Source organism: Semicossyphus pulcher, unplaced genomic scaffold, assembly GCF_022749685.1.
Source record: "Semicossyphus pulcher isolate SPU_LCO1_2020_fin unplaced genomic scaffold, fSemPul1.0.p SCAF_23, whole genome shotgun sequence".
Lineage (NCBI taxonomy): Eukaryota > Metazoa > Chordata > Actinopteri > Labriformes > Labridae > Semicossyphus > Semicossyphus pulcher.
This window is the reverse complement of record NW_027211697.1, coordinates 12669245-12689756: the sequence shown is the minus strand read 5'-3', so window position 1 is coordinate 12689756 and position 20512 is coordinate 12669245. Positions and strand designations below refer to the sequence as shown.

Genomic DNA, 20512 nt, shown 5'->3' with positions numbered 1-20512 from the left:
GGGTAGACTCTACAACACAAGCAACGGCTCTTTCACAGTCATATTTGAGCAATTTGGAGACTTCCAGTTGAGCGTGGAATTGTATCCTATTTCTTGATTTGCATAATAGATAAAAAGACACAAAGTACATCCCTACGCTTCGCAATGGCAGGGAAAACCAGGAAGACCGAGAAAACGCTGTTCTCAGCTCCGGCTAGGAACCTGGCTCACACATCGGCAAACTGTCCAGCAGTGGAGACGAGCTCCGCAGCTAACGTCGCAGCTACCAAGCTACCGACCGACCTGGAAAACCTCCGCTCGACCTCGCTGCAACCGTCACTGCTCTGCTTGACAAAGCTCGGGCTCCAATCAACACATCCCTCAGCTCAATACAGTCCACCATGGACCTTCATGCCCCACGAATAACCGAGACGGAGACTGGTTTGTGCGATTACAGTTGAAAAACTGGAGAACACACACACAGCAATTTGTACATTAAAAATAATGAATTATAGCCCGTTGAAAGACAATGCCGTCCATATTCAGTTTGTGCACGGTGAACGAGACACCGCGCTGCATTTCCTTTTTAACGATGCCAAGATAAAAGCCAAAGACGAAGCAGTAAACGTCTTCAGCAGGCTAATATGCTGCAGCTGAATGTGGAAGTGAAAGGTTAGAGGTCACCGTTAAGTCGAACAGGATGACCAGCGCGGGTCACAGAGCCGCTGCTGCTGGGTGCGATGCATTATGGGACACAGAGCACACTGGGTAATCGCCTCAGTACATTTCATTACATAATAGAATAAGCTGGTAAACGAGAATGTAAACAGGAGGCATAAATTGTGTGTAAAGCGTACACACACTGTACGAGCACAAACCCAAACATCAGCTGATCAGACATAAAGTGCACTCAGCCAGTTTGAGATTTGTAATAAAATACACGGGAGGAGAAAAAAGCTTGTAAAAGGCATCAAGCAAAAGAAAAAGAAAATCTTTGTGTGGCCTAAATGAGTTATAAAGAGCGCAGCTTCACCATTGGCTGCCATCCCGAGTGTGTGCAGTGAAGCAGTGAATAACTCGCACACATGCGGCCAGCCCGACACACACAAAAACAAAGAGTTATGTAATGCTGAGGCCCACACGGAGGGGAGAGGACGGGATGGTGTCGGGGAAAATACGCTCACACGGCCCGCTGACAGACATGTTCGCTAACATACAACAACCGACTGCTTCTCTTCCTCACTTTCTGTGTATGTTTATGTCTGCCGTGCATGTGTGTGTGGGGGGTTCCTATGTTATTTCTGTCCCCAGGACCGCAGCCCCTCTATGGGGCTACGACCACCGCCTGCAGAGATCCAGTTTCATCTGCTTCTGCCTGTGTGTCTCCCTCTCCCTGCAGCCTCGGAGCTCAGGGAGGAAGCCCGAGAGCTTGAGTTCGCCTCTCATCGGATTTCTCTACATCTGCTCCATTTCCTCTCCGGTCCTGTGCTTCATCCCTCCCCACCTTCCTGTGATCTCCTCTCCCTTTCTCCTTCATTTGCTGTGATCTACTATTATCCCCTTGTCATTATTACTGTATTAGGGGCGGCAGATGGACACAATAATTCCCGGCCAATTCTCCCCGCTGACTTTAAAAGGTGATTTCCTCTTAAAAACAGAGGACTTTGTGGTTCTGCTACAACGCATAATGATAGTTATGGAGGCGATCGTTACAGTTGGGACTCTCTGATGTGTGACGTAGATTCTTATGGAAGCGGGGGGAAGGGGGAAGCTGGCTGCTCCGTCCGCCAATGAGAGGGGAGAGACGAGGAGGCAGAGGGAGGGAGAGCTGACGTACAGGAGGAAGGGAAGGAGGTAGAGCAGAGAGGGTAAGTGATAAAGAGAATGGTGTGTGTGTGTGTGTGTAAGACAGTCTCCTCCCCCTCGTGCGCTCCACTGCGAGCTCAAGTCTCGCTGCCTGAAACCAGCTCAAATCCAAATCCACTTACAATTAGAGCAGCGTTTGACTATAGTACGCTACGCCACTACTTTTCACAAGATTACACATGTCCTGCACGCTTAGCAACATCAAAGTGACGGCTGCATTAACACCAATTGTTGATGAAAATCTGAGATTGAATCTGGCTTAGGAAGGAGATCAGGAGGCAAAAACAAACACATCTCCGGCAGCAACAAGGTGTGGTTTCTTAAATACAACGAGGCAGTGCTTTAAAGTAAAAAGTGAAATGGAGTAAAAAAAGATCAGAGCCACTTGCTCTGACAGCCTATTTGCAAAAACAGAGTCCTCAGCTGTGCGAGAGCACCGGAGATTTCCCAGTTCATCAAAGATGCACATCAAACCGAGGCCTTGGGGATGTGTGCGCTCCACTAAGAGGAAGACATCCCATTTTCCACTTTAAAGGGGTTTTAATTTTCCAAGAGAAGAGATGATAGCTCGCCTGCCTGACTGTTTAAGACCCTAAGGTTGGGGTGGGGGGGGGTTGTCTGGGAAGATACGAGTTTAAGGTAGGTGGAGGAGAAGGAGGGGGTGCAGGGCAGTGATGCTAGTTTCCGAGTGAGAGCAGAAAAACAGGCCGCATGACCTTGAAGATAAAAGATCCTTCTGTGGGCGAGTTTTATAAGTGGAAGTCCACTGATAGACACTTCGTACCTACAAGAGATGGCATGTTCTCACAGGTAAACTGGACCATGCAGGTACTGTTTAAACGCTCAGTTCAGGACGAGTTAAAAACATGAATTTCCTCATAATACTCGCGCCTGATTGTACTTTATTCTTAGATTCCAGCAGAGCAAGAAAGCTACCTCCTAGTTAGTTAACAATGTGACAGATTTTTTATGAACAAAAGGTGCAGCTCAAAATGAAATCCACAACATTTTCAATCAAGCTGCATAAACCTTTAGCTTGGAAAATGATGCAGAAAGCGTTTTAACAGCATCTTCAAATGTCGGACTCTGTAAAGTTGTTGTGATAGCGCTTCCAATACCTTTTGTACTGGTGCACTTCTACCTAGAGGTTTAATAATAGCAACCTGCTGACTCTGCTTTCTATTCATCTCAGTGGATCGCCTTGTTCTTCTGTTTTGCATGCAAAAGTTCTGTTTGTGAGCGATTACAAGCTTTCCATAGCTGAGCCTTTAATCGCCACGTTAAGGGCGACATGAATGTCGTACAAACTACCTAGAGAACCTCGTGTTCCTTTAAACAGCGTTGTTGTTCTGCAGAATGCATGCCTCTGCTCTAACAGGCTGCTTTGCTGGCTTCAGCTTCTGCTAATCTATAAAACAATATCATTTTATTGACACATGGATGTGATGTCAGCACAGTCAAAGATAAACAGTGGGGGTGGGGATTTCCAGAGGCCCGACAACATGATATGACAATACTTCAAATCGTCAGGAAACGATAACAGGCATGCTGAGCATCGCAAAAATACTTTGTGATTTATTATCTTTTAAAACAATGTCCCAACAGTTATCCTCTGTATGCAAAAAGTTTTTAGGTCTGTTCATCTCCCTTCAATCATTTAGGTTCCATCAACGTTGGATTGACAAACAGACACACAGACCAATAATACAGTCATAAAAACCTGCCATAAATAATGCACGCAGCCGACAAACTCAACTAGTTTTGCCGTCTATATAGTTCAACCTCAACTGAATGCAAAGGTCGATACACTTCTGTATGATAGCTGTATTTTGAGCAATGCAACATGTACAAACTGAGGTACGCAGCCCCTTCAGCAACAGATACTACCTACATAATTTATTTGGTAAAAAACGGATACTGGATAGGAGGGCTGCATGATATATATACAACATTTTGTTCTGTGATATTTACTACGATTTTTAAAAATGCAGGAAATGAAACCAGATAAATGCAGAGTGTTTCCATGTCCATATAAACCTTTAACAAACATGCCTTTCATTATTTGGGACTTTTAAGTCTTTTCTTTCTAACAAAACAAAAACCTCCTCCTACGTTTACCACACTTCTGACACGCGCACGAAAAGGAGAGAGAGCTCAGGTGGAGCGACACGTTTCTTTATTAAAGAAATAAAAACAGACTTGTGGGCTGCAGTACTTATGAGGTACGCCATCTACTATTTCTAACAGTGTTTACCTGGATGTTTAATCAGCGTGATCAGCCCGGTGACGGTAACCTTTTAAAACCGATGCTCACGTCTCCTGCTTCCTGTCGGCACACACAACCACACGCCTCGTGTGAGCTGCAGGTGTAGCCATTAAAAGTAAACACTCTGCGTGAACGGTCTGTTTATGTAGCCACAGCGTTAACAGGCATCGGAACGAGGGGCCGTTGTTAACGGGAATACACTCACTTATAAGCCACGTCGTGTAATGAAGCGTCTGCCAAGATCATCCCACCGACATGATCTGTGACGGCAGCAGCGTCGTGTGCTTGTTTACAGTTAACAGGCAGGTGACACACAGACTCATGCACAGCGGTCACTTCACTCACTTATCTTGTTCTATTTAAGTCTTTTGCTTATTTTTATTCTAGTTCTGTTATAATTGTTCTGCACTAAAAGACCAAAACAGATTCCTTGTATGTGTGAACCTACTTGGCAATAAACCCAGATTCTGACTCTGATATCAATCAGACTTTTCCTGCAGATTAGTTATGAGTCTTCTTTTGCACGAGCAACAATACAGCGACAGCTTGAAGTGTTTCACTTAATTTGCTTCACTGTGGCATTTCCTGCAATTTGACTATTGCACATGCGCACATCACAATTGATGAGCAATTGTTAAACGATATATCGCGCAGCCCTGCTGGATAGTATACTTTGAATCCCCCCACTAATGCAACAGCTTTAAAAAAAGTCAGACAGGTCCAGATTCAGTTAATGCACTTCATTAAATCCTATATCCTTCATCCAAGTGTGTTTAACAGTTCTCCTCGAATCGAAGCAAAAAAGGAAACGTGGAAATGACCAGATTCTAATCAGACGTCTGTTAAAGAGGAAGAAGCGGAAAAAGTATCAACGAATCCTGAGCGAGGAAGCGCGGCGCGTCTTTAGGGTTCTCCGTCTCTTTCCTCCTGTGGGCTTTAAAATGTGAGCCGTGAGTCTCACAAGAGAGGAGATTAAAGGGCTTAATTAGAAGTGAATAAATATGACACTGTAGTTAAGAGGGGAAACCCTCCCTCGCTGCATCACATTCAACACAGACAAAAATGCAATTTCAAAGCACTTAATGTCTGACAGCACAGTGTGAAGAACACGGGGCTATATAGGTCAGAACATTTATTAATCTGAAACTAGATATCTGAATGGTGAGACATAATCACGCACCTGAGAGGTGTAATATACTGTTACTCTCACCAGCAATGTGTTTCAAGCCATCAACATTTCAGAGCTGGATGAAGATTAGAGGAGGGTTTCCTGCGTGCACGCCGCTCTCAGAAGACACATGGAGGACGGAGAAGGAGAGCGGGAGACGGCTCTCCTGGACTCATCGCTCCTCCCGTCCCTGGTCTTTTTGTGCCAACAGCTGCAGGCGGACCAGATTCCACTGTCTGTTATGATTTAGAGGAAGTGATGTGTGAAAGAGAGAGGAACGTCCTGTCCTCCTGACCTGGGCCGGGCAGCGCCTGCTGGGCCGACACAATTCACTGAGGCTGCAGTATAAGCTTTATAGAGACGCTGCACCGTTAGGGTAAACGTCCGACACCCACAACTGTTTTTATATGGTTACTAACCAGACTAAATTGAATACTGCCGCCTCTATATGACCTACAAAAGCAAAAACGTATAGTTATCTTTGATGTCTGTCACCAGGTTCGATTCATACAAAGCGATTTACAGCGTGCAGTTCAAAAGAGCCGCGGTTTACATCCCTCCCCCAAACAAAGCTTCACAGTCAGACACATTTTATACTGTTAGAAAGGAAGCAGAACAAGAGGACTATACACGGATGTTCAGGACATACCTCTGTGTCCAGCAGCACAAAATCAACGCAAAAGTTTCTTTAAAAAGGGATGAAAGTGCACTTTAATACCCCTTTCCCCAACTTATTTTTGCACGTTGATGCTGGTTTTTCAGACCTGGGAAGACCCGCTAATAAATGCCGATTGTCTCTTTTCCCATTGCCAGTGAAGTATACTCCTTTCACTCTCTTTTCTGCTGCGTCACCGTCTGACGTCACAAACGTGCTGGAAACAGGGTTAGTAAACAGTGAAGATGTTACGGTGGTTAGGTCTCGAGTATTGTATTACTCATTCTGTCTGTTTATCAAACTTGGCGCCGACAAATTTGGAACGATGACAAGGAGTCACAGAAGTTACCGGCGGAGCATAGCATCGCGCCGGAAAGGGGGCGGAGATTAGCGTGTCGACACGGTTTTTGTGTTGCCGATCGGAGCCAAGGTGATAGTTACCCGGGTCTACTGCAGAGTCATTTGACCCGGGTCTGAATGCCGATTGTAGCCTTTCCCATTAAGTGAAAAAGCCTTGTGTTAGCGGGTGTTTTGGCCTGTGGGAAAGCGGCTAAAGACACTTTTAGTATGACCAGATTTGCCGTGTGCAACCGCTTTGTCGTAGCCAAATTCATCCTCACACAGCTCCTTTTACAGCCAGCTCCAGAACACCCTTTAATTCAAAACCACTCAACATAACAGAAACACACATCTGTGACTGCGCTAACCTCCACATACAGAGAACAGTCTTTCATATCTGTGTCGCCCTTAAAATGATTTCAAAGACAGTCCAACCCAGAAGTCGTGTTAATTATTATTCAGATGATTAACATGACACTGAACGTATAACACAAAGCTTGTATGCACAATTTATGGTCTCACGCTCCACAAAAGCAGGATCCAGCCGCTGGCTCTGCGGCTCTTTAAAATGTGGTTTATCATCATCTCCGCTGCGCGCGTCTGAGCGGTGCTCTCTGGGATACGACATGTAGAAGAGGCGGGGACGATGACAAGAAGCACACTGGTATAAATTCCCCCCTGATCACACCGCAATTTATAACTCTCCAACACAAAGCGCTGGGCGTAATTAAGCGAACGTGAAACGGTAAATTAATGTGTTATGAAATTACTGCCGCGACACTACTATGTAATAATGTTATCATTTATTGCACCATGTAAATGTGCGCCTTGATGTGTACGTATGTTGTGCCTTATCTGTGAGGGGGTAAATATGCACAGCACGAACAGGAAGCTCATTAACCCTTTGAAATTAACACTAGTCAAGCCTGTTGATGGTTGACGGCCTCTGTTGTGGTCTACAAAAGCTACAGTCTGGCCCTCGTGCTTTACTCGTGCACACTCCTCTCTGGTACTTCCTTGAGGATTGCTGGTCAGCGGCTCTACACGGCAACACATGGTTCCAGTTTGTGAAGTGACAACTGACACGTACGGTGTTTAAAAAGAAAACGTTAGCCTTAAAACAAAACAAAAAGTAGACCTACATTAAACAAGGTCACACAAAAGGCATTAACGGGATAAACCAGATATAATAATATTCCCTCCACGGTCGGCTCCGGTTGTACTCTTGATTTTCCTGGCTGACGGTCGCTTTCCTTTTCAGACTGTTTGCTTCATCTGAGCGTCGAGTTTGTTTCTTCTTCTTTGGATTTTCACTTATTGTTGAAGTTGTATCTGTAGTCATCCATCTTTTCTTTGTTTGTTCAGCCATAGTAGATTACTGTTTACTCACAACACTTGCAGAGAGCGGAAAAGCAGCCGCTTAGCTCCGCCTACCCTCTCTGGCAGACCAACCACTGCTGGCTGATGGAAAACGTGTCACTAACTGGGCACAGCTTGTGATTTGTTCCACGAGACACCGAGTCTATGACACTGCAAATGCAAAGGCTTTCATCAGTGGACCATAGGCTCAATCACCATCGTGTTACCTCGGCGACAGACATTTATTTACATGAAAACCTCCTACATTATTACTTTAAGTCCATGTGCACATTTGAAGATATTCCCTGCAGGTGTTCCTGAGATCACAACAATCAGGTGGGATTGATGGCGAGAAAAGTTTCAGAAACTCATGATGCCACAGAGTGAATCTGACCTTTGACCTTTTTGGGTAATCCATCTATCATTTTAATCTGTGAGACAAATGCATGAACTTGTGTCATAATACGTGTATGAATTCTTAAGTAGTGGCCAAAAATGACAGTGACCTTTGACCTTTGACCACCAAAAATCCAATCAGTTCATCCTTGTTTCTAAATGCATGTTAATGCACAGAATTCCCTCAAAGATTTCCCGAGATATATTAACGAGAACGGGATGGATGTGAGGTAACAGTGACCTTTGACCTTTCACCACCAAAATCTTACTGTTAAAGTCGACATTTGTGCCAAAACTGAAGATATTCCCTTATAAAATATTGGGTTCACAAAAAGGGGACATAAAAACAAATGCCTGACCCCGAGGCAGAGGCATAAAACTGATCTGTTAGATGGGGCAGGGTCACTCTGATGAGTGTCCAGACGGTTGCCAAATGATAGCATCAAGATACACATAATAACTCAGTTCTTGTCCTGAAGTGTAGACGATCATCAGATTGAATTAATGCTAGTTTAGCTTTTAAATTCAAGCTAAAACACAAGTCTAAATCCATGCAATCCTGTGGTTGATATTGCTTCCTAACCACAAAGCAAAACGCACCAGCCTTAGCTTGGAAGCTCAGCCTCGTTATCGTTTTGCAGAGCAGTGATTGTTTAAACCGAATAACACGTTTGGTGAGAACGCACCCTTATCTCGCTTGTGAACGTGCTACATCTGCTCGTTTAAAGCATTGTGAGAGGGGCAGAGAGGTCTGTGTAGTACTTTTGAGTAGCAGCGTAAAGCTATGAGTAAAACCATGTGTGCGTTTGCCAAAGCACACAATGTACATATGCTGCTGGTGTTTGCATGTCACATAAGGGGACTGTTAGAGTGAGTGTGTGTGTGTGTGTGTGTGTGTGTCTGAGAAGCGAGCCAGGAGAACTATCCTGCAAAGGGCCCCCTCAGCTGTGCCGGCAAACAGGAAACTGCCGTGCATTCTCACAGTTTCACATGGCTCCGTCTGTTTCTTCTGCTCTCGGCTTTCATGCTGTTTCTTTCTGAACCTCTCGAACAACCAAAGGCACCTTTTCTAGCAGCAGCCTCCCTGCACTTTGCACAAATGTTACCAAAACAATTCACTGCATCTCTTCCCTCACAGCCTTCCTTTTCCCTCCTGCTGGTCCCTGGGTGGGCCTCTCTGCTAGACCAGACAGGAGGTGGTGTAGTGTTACTATGGTGCTCGGGGTCTTCCTGGAGATCTCCTGTGTTTTATCAGCCTCCGCGCTAGCCATGCTCTCCTAATTAGTTCCCAAAGTACCCGGCATTATTATCAGGGACAATCTGCTTCTCTGTCTTGATTAGTCAATTGTCAATTAAGAGTTTTTCTAATCTTTTTGTGGTGAATGAGCCAATAATCTGCCGCTACACAAACAGAATAATCTTTATATCAAGCGTCATAATAATATTTATAAATCTTCTTGACGTGATGAGATTTTAAGACATTCATCTGCATCTCTGACTGAAATGTAGCTACGATGAAACAGTCAAGATTTATTTAATTAAAGGAGCGGTTCAAAAAGCCGCTGTCAGTCAAAGCTGTAATCGATAGAAGCAATAATATTTTAAATTGGCGCCATAGCTGTGGAGAAAGTTGTACAAACAGCTCATGGTTTCGCCCATTCTATATTCCTACAACACCCAGCATGCACTGCGCCCCTCCCTCTGAAAGGAACGGCCCATCGAGAGACGCTGGAGTGAAATACTACCGTTTCTCTGCAGAGCGGAACAGAATCTGAAATACCACGAGAATATACCGGTGGATCGTCTAAAACATCTTCGGGTCTGCAGTCTACATTTCACACCTGACGATTTTGAACGAGACATGACATCGAAGGCGGGCGTCCTCGATTGAGGAAGTGTAGTTTAGCGAGCTCCCTGGCCTCCGCCAGATGACGCGTTTTAGTCTGGCGGAGGTTTTCCAGGGCCCATTGGAGAAGCGGATAGCGTCCTCCAAAGGCACAGAGCGAAGTTGCATTTTTTTCCCACCATAGCGGCGTTAGCTCCCCTTATTAGCATGATAGGAATGAGGTTGAAAATCGGTGAACTGGCCCTTTAAATCAAATAAATCCGAGCATTAAAAAAGAAGTACCGATTGAAAAGTTGAACAGAAAAACAGGAGTTGACATCCAAGTAAGTTTGCTCTGCTACAGAGTCAAATGTGACATTTAAGAGGTTGAAGATCACAGCTAAATTGGGTCATGCCACACTGCTGTTATGAGCAGCAGCAAAGAAAACACTCGTGCACACTGTGTGACCACAGCCTGAAGTTAGGGAGAAAACAGTTCCACAGTATATAGGTCAATTTGTGGATGCTGGCAAACAACACAAGGCAGGAGATAAGAGACAAAGAGAATACTAACACAGCTAACCCAGATCACATTCATTAGTGCAGCAAACTGCGAGGCGCTGAGGGTGACTCAGACAAGAGGAGCAAGGAGCAGGAGGGGGCACCTCTGTGACATTACAGTCTCATTAACTCATCCTTCAGGGAGAGAGTGGGAGGTCAAGGCGCTGACCCTCGATGATACGAGCGCTCACAACAGTAAGAGGAGAACACACGTCAGCTTACTTCTCTGATCCAAACAAAAATTAGCCGCCAAACTCGCACAGACACATTTGTTTGTACTCAGCTTTGGGCGGTAAAACACAAAGACACTGGCGCTGTAATTAGGTGTGTATACTCTCGCTGCCAAAGTCGAGCAGAAGTTCTAATCAGATTTCGCCCCTGCCCATCCCGTGTGAGACATTAAGTCCCTCTCCCATCTGCCTGCTCATCTCGGCCGGGGGAAATCTGCTCCTGAGCTGACTGTCCGTCTGACACTGCCTCCCCGCTCGTCATTAAGAGCTCCGGCTTCAAGAGGCACAGCGAGTGAGTTGAAAACTTGCAAGTCAAGCACAATCTTTCGGACAGGAGTCGCCTTTCTGTAACGTTTGTTTTGTGTTCTTCTCTTCTGAGATTTCTCCTCACCTCTACCCTCCCAGGTAAGCCCGAGGAGCCCGTGGGGAGGCCTCAGGAGCAGCTGCACCATCCCCATCCTCCTTATTAGTCTTGTATGAGCAATATGGCCTCCATTGTGGCTCAGGTAAATTGGACCACCTGGCTGCTGCTTATATCGTCCGCGAAAAAGACATTGCGCTACAGTAAAAGCTGATGCCTCCTATCCAAATTGCACAGCGGTGAACAGAGGGCAAATTGAGGCTCGGAGGCAAACAAGCAATCGTACACATGAGTTACACACGAATCTGTGAGGCATAAGTCTCCCTAATGTTTAAGAACCTCAAATCACTAACTCATAGCGAGGTTCACAGCAGATACGTTTGCCTGAACTAAGAAACAAAGCTCTCACAAAAGGCAGAGGAAGATTTACTTTTGCAGGAAAAGAGAAACCGACTAAATAAAGAAATTAAATTTAAAACTGGTGTCAGAAAACACAGAATAAAGAAGTTTAAGACAATAATAACTCACCTTTGGTTATCTGTTCTGTGGCCTGAAAAAGGGGAGACAAGTACACGTCAGCAACAGGCAGAAGATTTAGACAAACTTATAAAGTAATAAACATTTTCCCACATATAAGTTTAAACTGTGCGTCTACATGTTAAGGCTCTATCAACATCTGAGTCGCATTGGCTGTCTCGCCAGCTGCACAACAGTGCTGGAGCAACTAGCCAGGGCAGTCAGAACAAAATGTTCAGAGGCTGGTTTTGCTCATCTATTGAAATGCTAAGAGGTTCATGTTCATTCCTACTGCACGTCGGGGTGAGAGGGTTCACTGGGCTGTAGCTGGAGGTGAAAATAGATAAAACAAATGCTCCTCGCAGGCATGAAGAATACTCTCACCAGCAGTGGAAAGGAGGGTCAAGGATACGTGTGTGTTAGTGACAGCAGCAGGTTAACCTGTTAACACTGACAACAGCTGACAAACTGAAGGGAACAGTGAGAATGAGGAGTAGAGGTAGGGGGGAGGGGGATGTTTAACTACATAAAGTTCTTGTTCATGCTTCCTCAGGATGCACATGACATACTGCATGTGCTCATCATGCATGTGATTGATGTGATGCAGATAAAACACCTGAGCAGAGCACCTAACTTTATAAATAGTACAGATGGAGTTACAGTAGCACTCAGCGTCAGTTCTCTTCACTGCTGGGGTTAGTTGGTCACACATGAACCAGGTCTGAACTGGGGCTCACAGGAGCTTACCATGGTAAATGTTTAAGGCTCCCACCTAAATTTAGTGGGTTTTTTAGACCCGGGGAGACCTGCTGATAGATGCCGATTGTCTCTTTTCCCATTGCCAGTGAAGCATCCTCCTGTCAGTCTCTTTTTCTGTTGCGTCACAACATCACAAACGCGCCGGAGACAGGGTTAGAAAACAGTGAAGATGTTACGGTGGTTAGGTCTTTATTGTATCTATTACTCATTCAGTCCGTTTATCAAACTCGGCGGCGACAAATTTGGATCGGTGTTCGAGCGCTGCTCGGACGGAGACGGGTTGAATTTGTAGCTGAGATGACGAGGAGTCGGAGAAGTTACCAACGGAGCATAGCATTGCGGCGGAGATTAGCGTGTCGACCCGGGTTTGGTGTTCCCATCAACGCCGATCGGAGCCGAGGAGATAATTACCCAGGTCTACTGCAGAGTCGATTGTGACTTTCCCACTAAGCAAAAAAGCCAGGTGTTAGCAGGTTTTTTGACCAGTGGGAAACAGCTTAAGATTGGCTGAGGGAAAAGGAAGTGGAGGAGTCATTTCTCTTCAGTGCTGGGGTTTGTTGGTCACACGTGAAGCGCATTTGAACTGGGGCTTACAGGAGCTTACCATGGTAAAGTTTAATGGTAGCCAGAGGCGTTGAAAGCTAAAACATGAGTGTATGCGTGCGTCAGAAGCTCACCTTTTTCTGAGCAGCTTCTTTCTTTTTCTTCTCGTCTTGCTTTTTCTTTTTCTTATCTTCCATCAAATGGTTCTCTTCTCGTGTTTTTTGCTTCTTCTTACAGCTTAAAGAAAAAGAAAAGAGACAGAAAAGATATAACCATGAGGAGAAAGCTGAAGTGCCTGAACAGGTAACCATACAAAAGAAAAGTGATTTCTTTTCATTCACGAGGCTGTAGTGTTCAATTGTTTCTGTCCAAGGTGAAATCAGTCTATGGCGGCTGTGGTAACACACAACAGCACATGTGCAGTAGTAATACAACCACCAGACAGGTTTTTTTGCACTTCGAAACATCACAGATCATCGGGACATGTGCAGCTTCAGAGTGAACCGTGCACGAGTGTGTTTTTGGTTGGTGGTCTTTGGGGTCGGCTCTGGAAGCTATTAAGGAGGCCTTGCTGCTGTCATTTAGTGACGAGGCCCCCGCTCTTTAGTCGACTCACCGAGCCAGGGAAACAGACCCCGACGCAACTAATTTGAAGGAGGACCACAGAAAAACCAGTGAAACCAGTGCTCTGGGTTGTAGATGACTTTATGCACCTTTTCTAACCAGTCTGGAGAGGAAAATATTCACAGCAGACACACTCTGGCTGAAAACCACCTGACAATGCCCCATTGTTTCACGTGCAAGTGCATCCAGCTGAGCGCTACTCTGCATCTTTCCCAATCGTCCACGCAGAAAAACAAAACCATTAAAGCCAGACTGGTGCTTTTAAGCACCGAGGGAAGAGGAAGTAGCCTGGAAACATACAGAAATTGGAATAAAGTGTCTTGAACCTTAAGTGTGAAATTGCACATAAACCATCTTTTCCCATGCCATGTCTGTGCTGCTGCAGGCGACAGCAGTGTGTGCCATTGCCTGGCAACAAGCTCTCCCCGAGGCCCTGGTAAGCAGTCAGGTGGAGACAGACATCGCCCTAAAGCACTGCGCTCAAATCAGTTCGGCGGTGGAGGTTCAATAATAGCATCGGAAAACAAGAAGAAACGGAGCTTTGACAAGCATCAAAAACTCAGGCGCGAGTGAGAGTGAATAATTAATCAGTTGAGTCTTGGAGGGCTTGGAGCACGTCATGAGAGCGAGGGTTCACAGAGGGTTCTTTTTGAACTCGATGCTGAATGAAATCAACAAGCTGCCACCTAAACACCTTCAAACTGATCATCTCAATTCAGTGACGAGAAGAAGAAGCTTTGTTTGGACTTTACTGGACATATGCCGGGAACAGAGTTTACGCTAGGCTGTTAATATTCCGGCCGTATAGAAAAATTAGTGGACATTTGCTCTGAACAGCCAAATATGCATAATTAATTCATCATTTTGACATGAATTAATTGTTAGACATCATATTCAATGTGTGTCTTAGCATTACATTTACGTTGAACAAAATAACTTAACAATAAGCTACATGAAGAAGCCAACATAGGTCTAAAATAAGAACAAAAAAATTGCCTCGTCAGTCCAAACTCAACACGGGAAGTACAATCTTTGCCAGCTTTGCCCAGTCGGAGTTGATTTCCCCGAAATCCCCGATGATAGTTTCAGAGGCTGTGTGGAAGTTTTACTCGCCTTAGCCACACAGCGCTGTCATCATCGGCACTGCATCTCGCCGAGTACCGAGATGCAAAAGATGGGTCGTACTGCGGCGTTGTCCGTCTCCGCCTGTCCATCTCTCGATGTTTTAACAATGGAGGCAAAGGCTGCATACGTTTATATTTAAGTTCTCTTGGCAACAGCCTACTCTATACGCCATTTTTAATTTTCTCACTGTTTATTTCTTTCGCATACTTCCCCTCCAGACATTTTGGCCTTTGATATCTTTATCTGCCAGACAACTTCACATGATACAGACGATAACGTCAACCCTGGTTGGGTCTTAAATATCTTATTTCCTCTAAAGTTGTTAACAAGAAGTCAGTCCTGTCTGCAGCACAGGTCAACTTTTTAGCTGTGTTGGCTGAGAGATACCAACAAGACATTACTGGTCCTGATTAAGATGATAAAAGCCCCAGTCTTTTGCAATGTTTAAATGCTAATCATCACATCCTGATAACGCTGAAAAGTTGATTCTTTTGAGCAGCTGAAACAAACTGCCATCTGAGTTTCACAGTGAGATACACTACTGTGTCTTATAGGCTACCTGAGAAGAGGTTCCATATTTAAGTCGTCAACATGAATCAGTGCGGTGCATTATGATCGTGCATCCCCAAAAACAAGATGCCAGCCTGCACCACAAGCACCCCTGCACCGTGGACTCTGCAGACGATTTTCTACAGTCTGATCTCACAGTGTGCAGCGATGCTTTGTGAACTTGATGACAGCAGCTGCTGCCCCCGTCTCCCAGAGGCCACGGCCACCTCTGCTCTCAGACTGAGCGGCTAGCAGACAGGTGTTAACGGGTCACCAGGGGGGAAGACTCCCATTCACTGTAAAGATCAGACGCCACAATATCTGCCTTCTCTATCCTCACTGCTTACACATGCAGAGAAATGATTACAAAAATACCTCAGTTAGTAAGTTAGGTTTTAAATCAGGGCACTGTCATGCGCTTGCTACACTGTTAGCAGAGAGGCTGCCTTTACAAGACAATAAAAGTGCAACTTAAATCAACCCAAAAACCTGACTTATGCATCCCCATTCATTAAGTATGCACACTTGCACACTGGACCTAAAAGCCTTCGATGTTTGCAGGAGCTGAAGACTGAAACCCCCCATTCCTGCAGCCCGACAGGCCTGGTGGTTGAGAGGGAGCTGCATCGATAAACAGAGCGTCTTTACAACCGGATCTTAGTCCAGATTACGTGCCTGAGATTAGGCTGCAGGAAATCACTTCAACACAAGAACACACAGCCTCCATATTCATGGCTACGGAATCCACATCATTAACTTATTTTCACCTCCAAGAGGCTGGAAAGGAAACCTGCCGGTGCAGCTGCCATGCTAAATATAGCTGGTGCTGCTCTTTCAAAAGGCATCAGTGGGGCTTGTGTCATGTAGGATCAGAGGATAAGAGAGATGCTCCAGTTAATGTGAGCTGCTGTCGGCCTCCAACGCGGATGACGGGAGCGAGCGGGCGAGCAAAGTGTCAAAATGATTTCAGTTTAAGAAACATTCGGTCCCCGAGCAGGACAGAAAGAGTCTCTCTCAATGAGGGCTGCCGGTTCATTTCCAAACATCTGCCTGGCTCGGACAGATGTGCTTCCCTTGGACTCAAAAGTGCTGACTGATGGAGAGAGGAGGAGTGATGGTGCCCCTTACCCGTTTGGATGGTGTGGCACCAAATATAATCGCTCTATTTGAAAAGGCATAAGACATCATTCTCATCTTGTAATCCTTAAAGAAAAACATACTTCAAAATAAAACCAATTCCAAGAGGCCGACCACAAAGATAAAAAACAAGGCTACAAAACTGCTATTTTTAATTTGAGGTTTGTTTATTCATAGTCGTGGCGCTCCACCACGAGCAGCCGTGTGTAGCAGGGAAGCACATCTTGTGTCGATATGAAGGACGTAGGTCAATAAGCTCAGCTCTGTTGTGGAATTACACCCTCCTGTCAGAACAACAGGATTAGAGCTCGGTGTCCCTCTTTAAACCAGACACTCACTCGGCCGACAAAGGAAGAAAAAAGGATAAAAGAAAATACACAGCCGGACTGGAAAGAGACCAAGGACCTGCTAATAAAAGCAGGTGTAAAATGTGTAGAAAATCGAGAGGCGATGAGAGGAAGGAGAGTCAAAGTGTGCAAGGTGAACTGTGGATATGTAAATGCTGAGCTGCCCCACATTGAAGCAGTGAAGATGAGGGGGCTACGATGGATGGGGCTGGCTTGTGTGTGTGTGTGTGTGCGAGAGATGGGGGAAGGGGTGCTAGACGGCAGTCGCTGGGCACAGAGCCAGGAATGCCATCGCTGCAAGCCAAACAAGAGCACGGCGAGCCCTTGGGAGAGCGCTCGCTAGCAACCACAGCAGCAGCCGCCACAGCTACGGCCGAGTGTGCAGCCCCCCTCTGCTCTCCTGCGCAGACGCACTTTAGGCCAACACAGAAAAAAATCGGAGATGCCACATTGTTCAGCAGGTTTCCAAATGCAAAAACAAAAGAACCGAGTTGGTCAGTGCTACCTTTCCGATTGTGTGAGGGTTTAAAAACTGCTGGGTAAGCACTAACAAAGTCCTTGTGCTCTGCAAAGAGGATTGCACTCTCTAAAGTACTTGAGGCTATTCTCAGTGTGGTCATGTTAATGCTTTCTGACCCGGCCTGACGACAAGGAAAAGAGAAACTTATGCTGCTGCACTCCTGGCACTCTGAACTGGCCCTAAAATAACTTGCATGGACACGCTCCAGAAAGCACTGCCTCCGGTCCCAATGTCAGTTTTCTGCTCCAAAAGTAGGGAACACTTTTCACGAGCCAGGTTGGCTATTTATTGGGGCAATAGATCAAAGAACATCCCTGAGAAATGTCTTATTAAACTCCAGTCCTGCAGCTCTCTCACAGTTTCCACATTTGTCTTCATAAATCCAAAGAAATTAAGCGTCTTTGTGACGTTCTGGCCTGAACTTGACTTCACTTAACTGAGCAACATTTAAAATAGTGCGTCTGTGATTTTTATTTCTGCGGAAGATAAATAGATTAAAGTAGCATTCATCTTTAATATGGTGGAGGTCTGACAGCTCGTTACAGAGAATTAGAATTTGTTTAATACTGAAAATGTTATCTGCACTGCTCATCTGTTGAATGTATCCAGCACTCAAAGACCAGCACACGATGAATGCAACAAGAAGAATAAATCAGCTTCTAAACGTATTTCTTTGACAGCAATAAACCGCCGTTTACAGAACACAAGCTCATCATTTTAACAGAGAACTCCGGCTGAGCATCCGATCGCTGACACCAAACCAAATGCCACTATCTGGCAGAATGCCCCCCCCCGGCCCTCATGTGCAGCGCTGAGCAGAGAGCCACCAAGAGTTTTAAACTGAACGTGAGGCTATGACCTAAGCCTTATAGTAATCACTGTATTTAGTGGCCTGTTTTTGTTATCAAGCCCCCTTTGGCGCCTCTCTGTGAACACACACTGCCTCTTTCAGAGGCTTGGGTGCTGACTGGGGCCCCTGACCCGGCAGGGACAGAAAAGACCCCCCTCTTCCCTTCCCTTCACCGCCACCATCTCTTCATCCCTTGCCAGTCCCAGGCCCAAATTAGGGACTCTATTTACACATTAGTAAAACCAGCGGGCCTCAAAGCTGACGTCAGCCTGCCCTCTACATGCTTACCCAGTCTGTACACACTGCCTGCTCCTTCAAGTGTGTGTCACTGCAGGGTATCAAGCTGCAGCAGGAGCCGAGAGCAACGATGGCTGTCTCCATGGTGAGGGAAATACAGGAAGCAATCATTGCTCTCTTATCTCAAGGTTTACATAACTCTCTCCTGCTCAAACCAGGTGTACAAGCTTGACATTTAACAAATGTAGCCTAGTAATATGAAGATGTCCTGCTTAAATTTCCCAGGAGTACGTCAGGTCTCTCCTCTAGCATCTGTATTTGCTGTATAAAAAGGAGCAAACATGTCTTTTAAAGTGAAGGCCATAAGTTCAGGCTATTCAATAAGTAGGTGAAGGAAAATTATACACAGGCAACGAATAGTCTTAAAAGGGATGCACGATTTTAACGGCACGTTATTGGTGAATGATGTCATTTTTCTGATGATATTTTCCACCGATAAAACAACAAGAAATTCCCAAACAAAGCTTGTTGAATACGAAAGAACATGCATTTTGTACACAACTTAAGTTTAAGTAGTTTTCTTATATTGCCCAGTGAATGTGTACATTTTAAAAAGCACTGTACTATGTTATTTCCACATCTGCCAGTGGGCCACTACAATAAGAGTAGGCAGGGGAGACTTGATGTTCTCTGCAATAAAGTGGGAAAAAACATGTAATATATCGGTGTTGAAATAAAAAAAGGGGTTGGAAAATATCTGCAAAAAATCCAATATCGTGCATCCCTAATTTGCTGTATAAAAGGAGCAGACATTCCTTTTAAAGTTAAGGCCATAAGTTACCAAACTACAGGCTGTTCGATAAGTAGCTGAAGGATAATTATGCACAGGCAACAAATAGACTTAATAAATGAAGCAGTGGAAACAACTGTGTGATTGGACAGGAAAACAGTAATTAAACTGTGCTCGCTAATGCGTTTAGCAATCAGGTGATGCATGTTGGAGCCAGGCAGCTCTGTCTGCAGCTCGGAGCATGTTTGGTGGGACTGAGCTGCAGAAATATCCATGTCAACTCTCCTACACACCGATGCAACTGCAAACCAATGCCTGCTAGGCTACTAGAAATACGACAACTAGCAACAACACAGGGTGCCCTTGAATTATAAGAGCTGTGAAGCCACTGTAAGGCTTGTTAGGCTAACTACTCCAAGTTAGCACAAATAGAACCCATAAAATCCGTGCTAACGTTAGCAGCCAACGCACAGAGTAAAAATAGGGACGCTTAGTGCCATAAAAAAGCACTCGCAGCGAGGAAAACATTGATGTCAAAGTGGGCTGAGCTGAAAATATGTACATTCCCGTTACAGCTGCCATATTTTACTTCAAAATACCGCAATATTTCCGACAGCGGGAAGCGACAAGGTGCAAATCTGTCGTGCTAAGCGCCCAAAGGGATTAATAAAGCCTACCGTGAAGCGTTCAGGAGGTTCTCGTTGGCGGCGGAGCCTCTGCAGCCATTTTGTAGTAACTGACCGGAGCAGCAGCTCGAGACGGTTGAATCGGTGGCAACGGGGGGAGGGGGGAGGAGCTTCACCTTGCCACGTGACCTTCAATAACAAAACAAACTGGTCCCACTTCCCAATGCCCTTCCTCCTCCTCTTCAGGCGTTTCCATGACAACTGCAGCACCCTCACCCTCCATCACTCCCCTCTCCCTTAAAACTCGCTGCTGCTGCTGCTGCTGCTGCTGCGCTCGAGCGTGCAGCTGCGTGGCCTCGCGCCTGCCCCGTCCTTACGATGCAAAGCAAAAGAAGAAAGTGAGCACGTTCACAAGTCAACAAACTACGTGTGAAAAGCGAGTTCTCCTGTGGGGATGAATATGAAGAGTATTTCAGCCTGCAGTTTGTGCAACATGGATCCGGTGCTATATCTTTAGACCAACAGAGGGCACTATTTCTACTAAACACAACTCTGTTTACTGCACACTGTTCTGTTTATGTTGCCATTTTTATTTATTTTCTGACTTTGTAAGAGGTGGAATTTGACCAAGTAGCCTACATTTACTGAGCTACAATGTTGCTGACAACATCAGAGAAGATTTAAAGCAGCCAGACCTCCCCATCCAACTGATTTGAACATTATTTTAAGTTTAATATTTGTTTGTATTAACCTACTGAACATCAGTGATGTAGGGGAGGTGCCTGCAGAGCCTAAAAGACAATACCCACCCAGCTACAGTCTGTTCAACCTGCTGCTGTCTGGCAAACCATACAGAAGTATCCTCTGTAGAGCCACCAGACTAC

At 45.4% G+C, this 20512-nt stretch overlaps 1 protein-coding gene across 3 annotated transcripts in view; it reads right to left on the bottom strand.

Annotated features, from left to right (window-relative positions):
• The window catches only part of tnrc6c1 (trinucleotide repeat containing adaptor 6C1), a 49030-nt gene extending 29122 nt beyond the window's left edge, over window positions 1-19908 (bottom strand). For 2 of the 3 annotated variants that reach the window (XM_069674843.1, XM_069674845.1), the window contains exons 1-3: window positions 19680-19908; window positions 12958-13060; window positions 11534-11555 (exon numbers count right to left, since the gene is read on the bottom strand). In XM_069674843.1, coding sequence (XP_069530944.1) covers window positions 11534-11555; window positions 12958-13020 — 85 coding nt within the window. In that variant the 5' untranslated portion in view covers window positions 13021-13060; window positions 19680-19908. Of the gene's footprint in view, window positions 1-11533; window positions 11556-12957; window positions 13061-18263; window positions 18348-19679 lie in introns of those variants that run through there. The other variant, XM_069674844.1, reaches the window with a different exon arrangement.
• Between the last annotated feature and the right edge of the window lie 604 nt (window positions 19909-20512).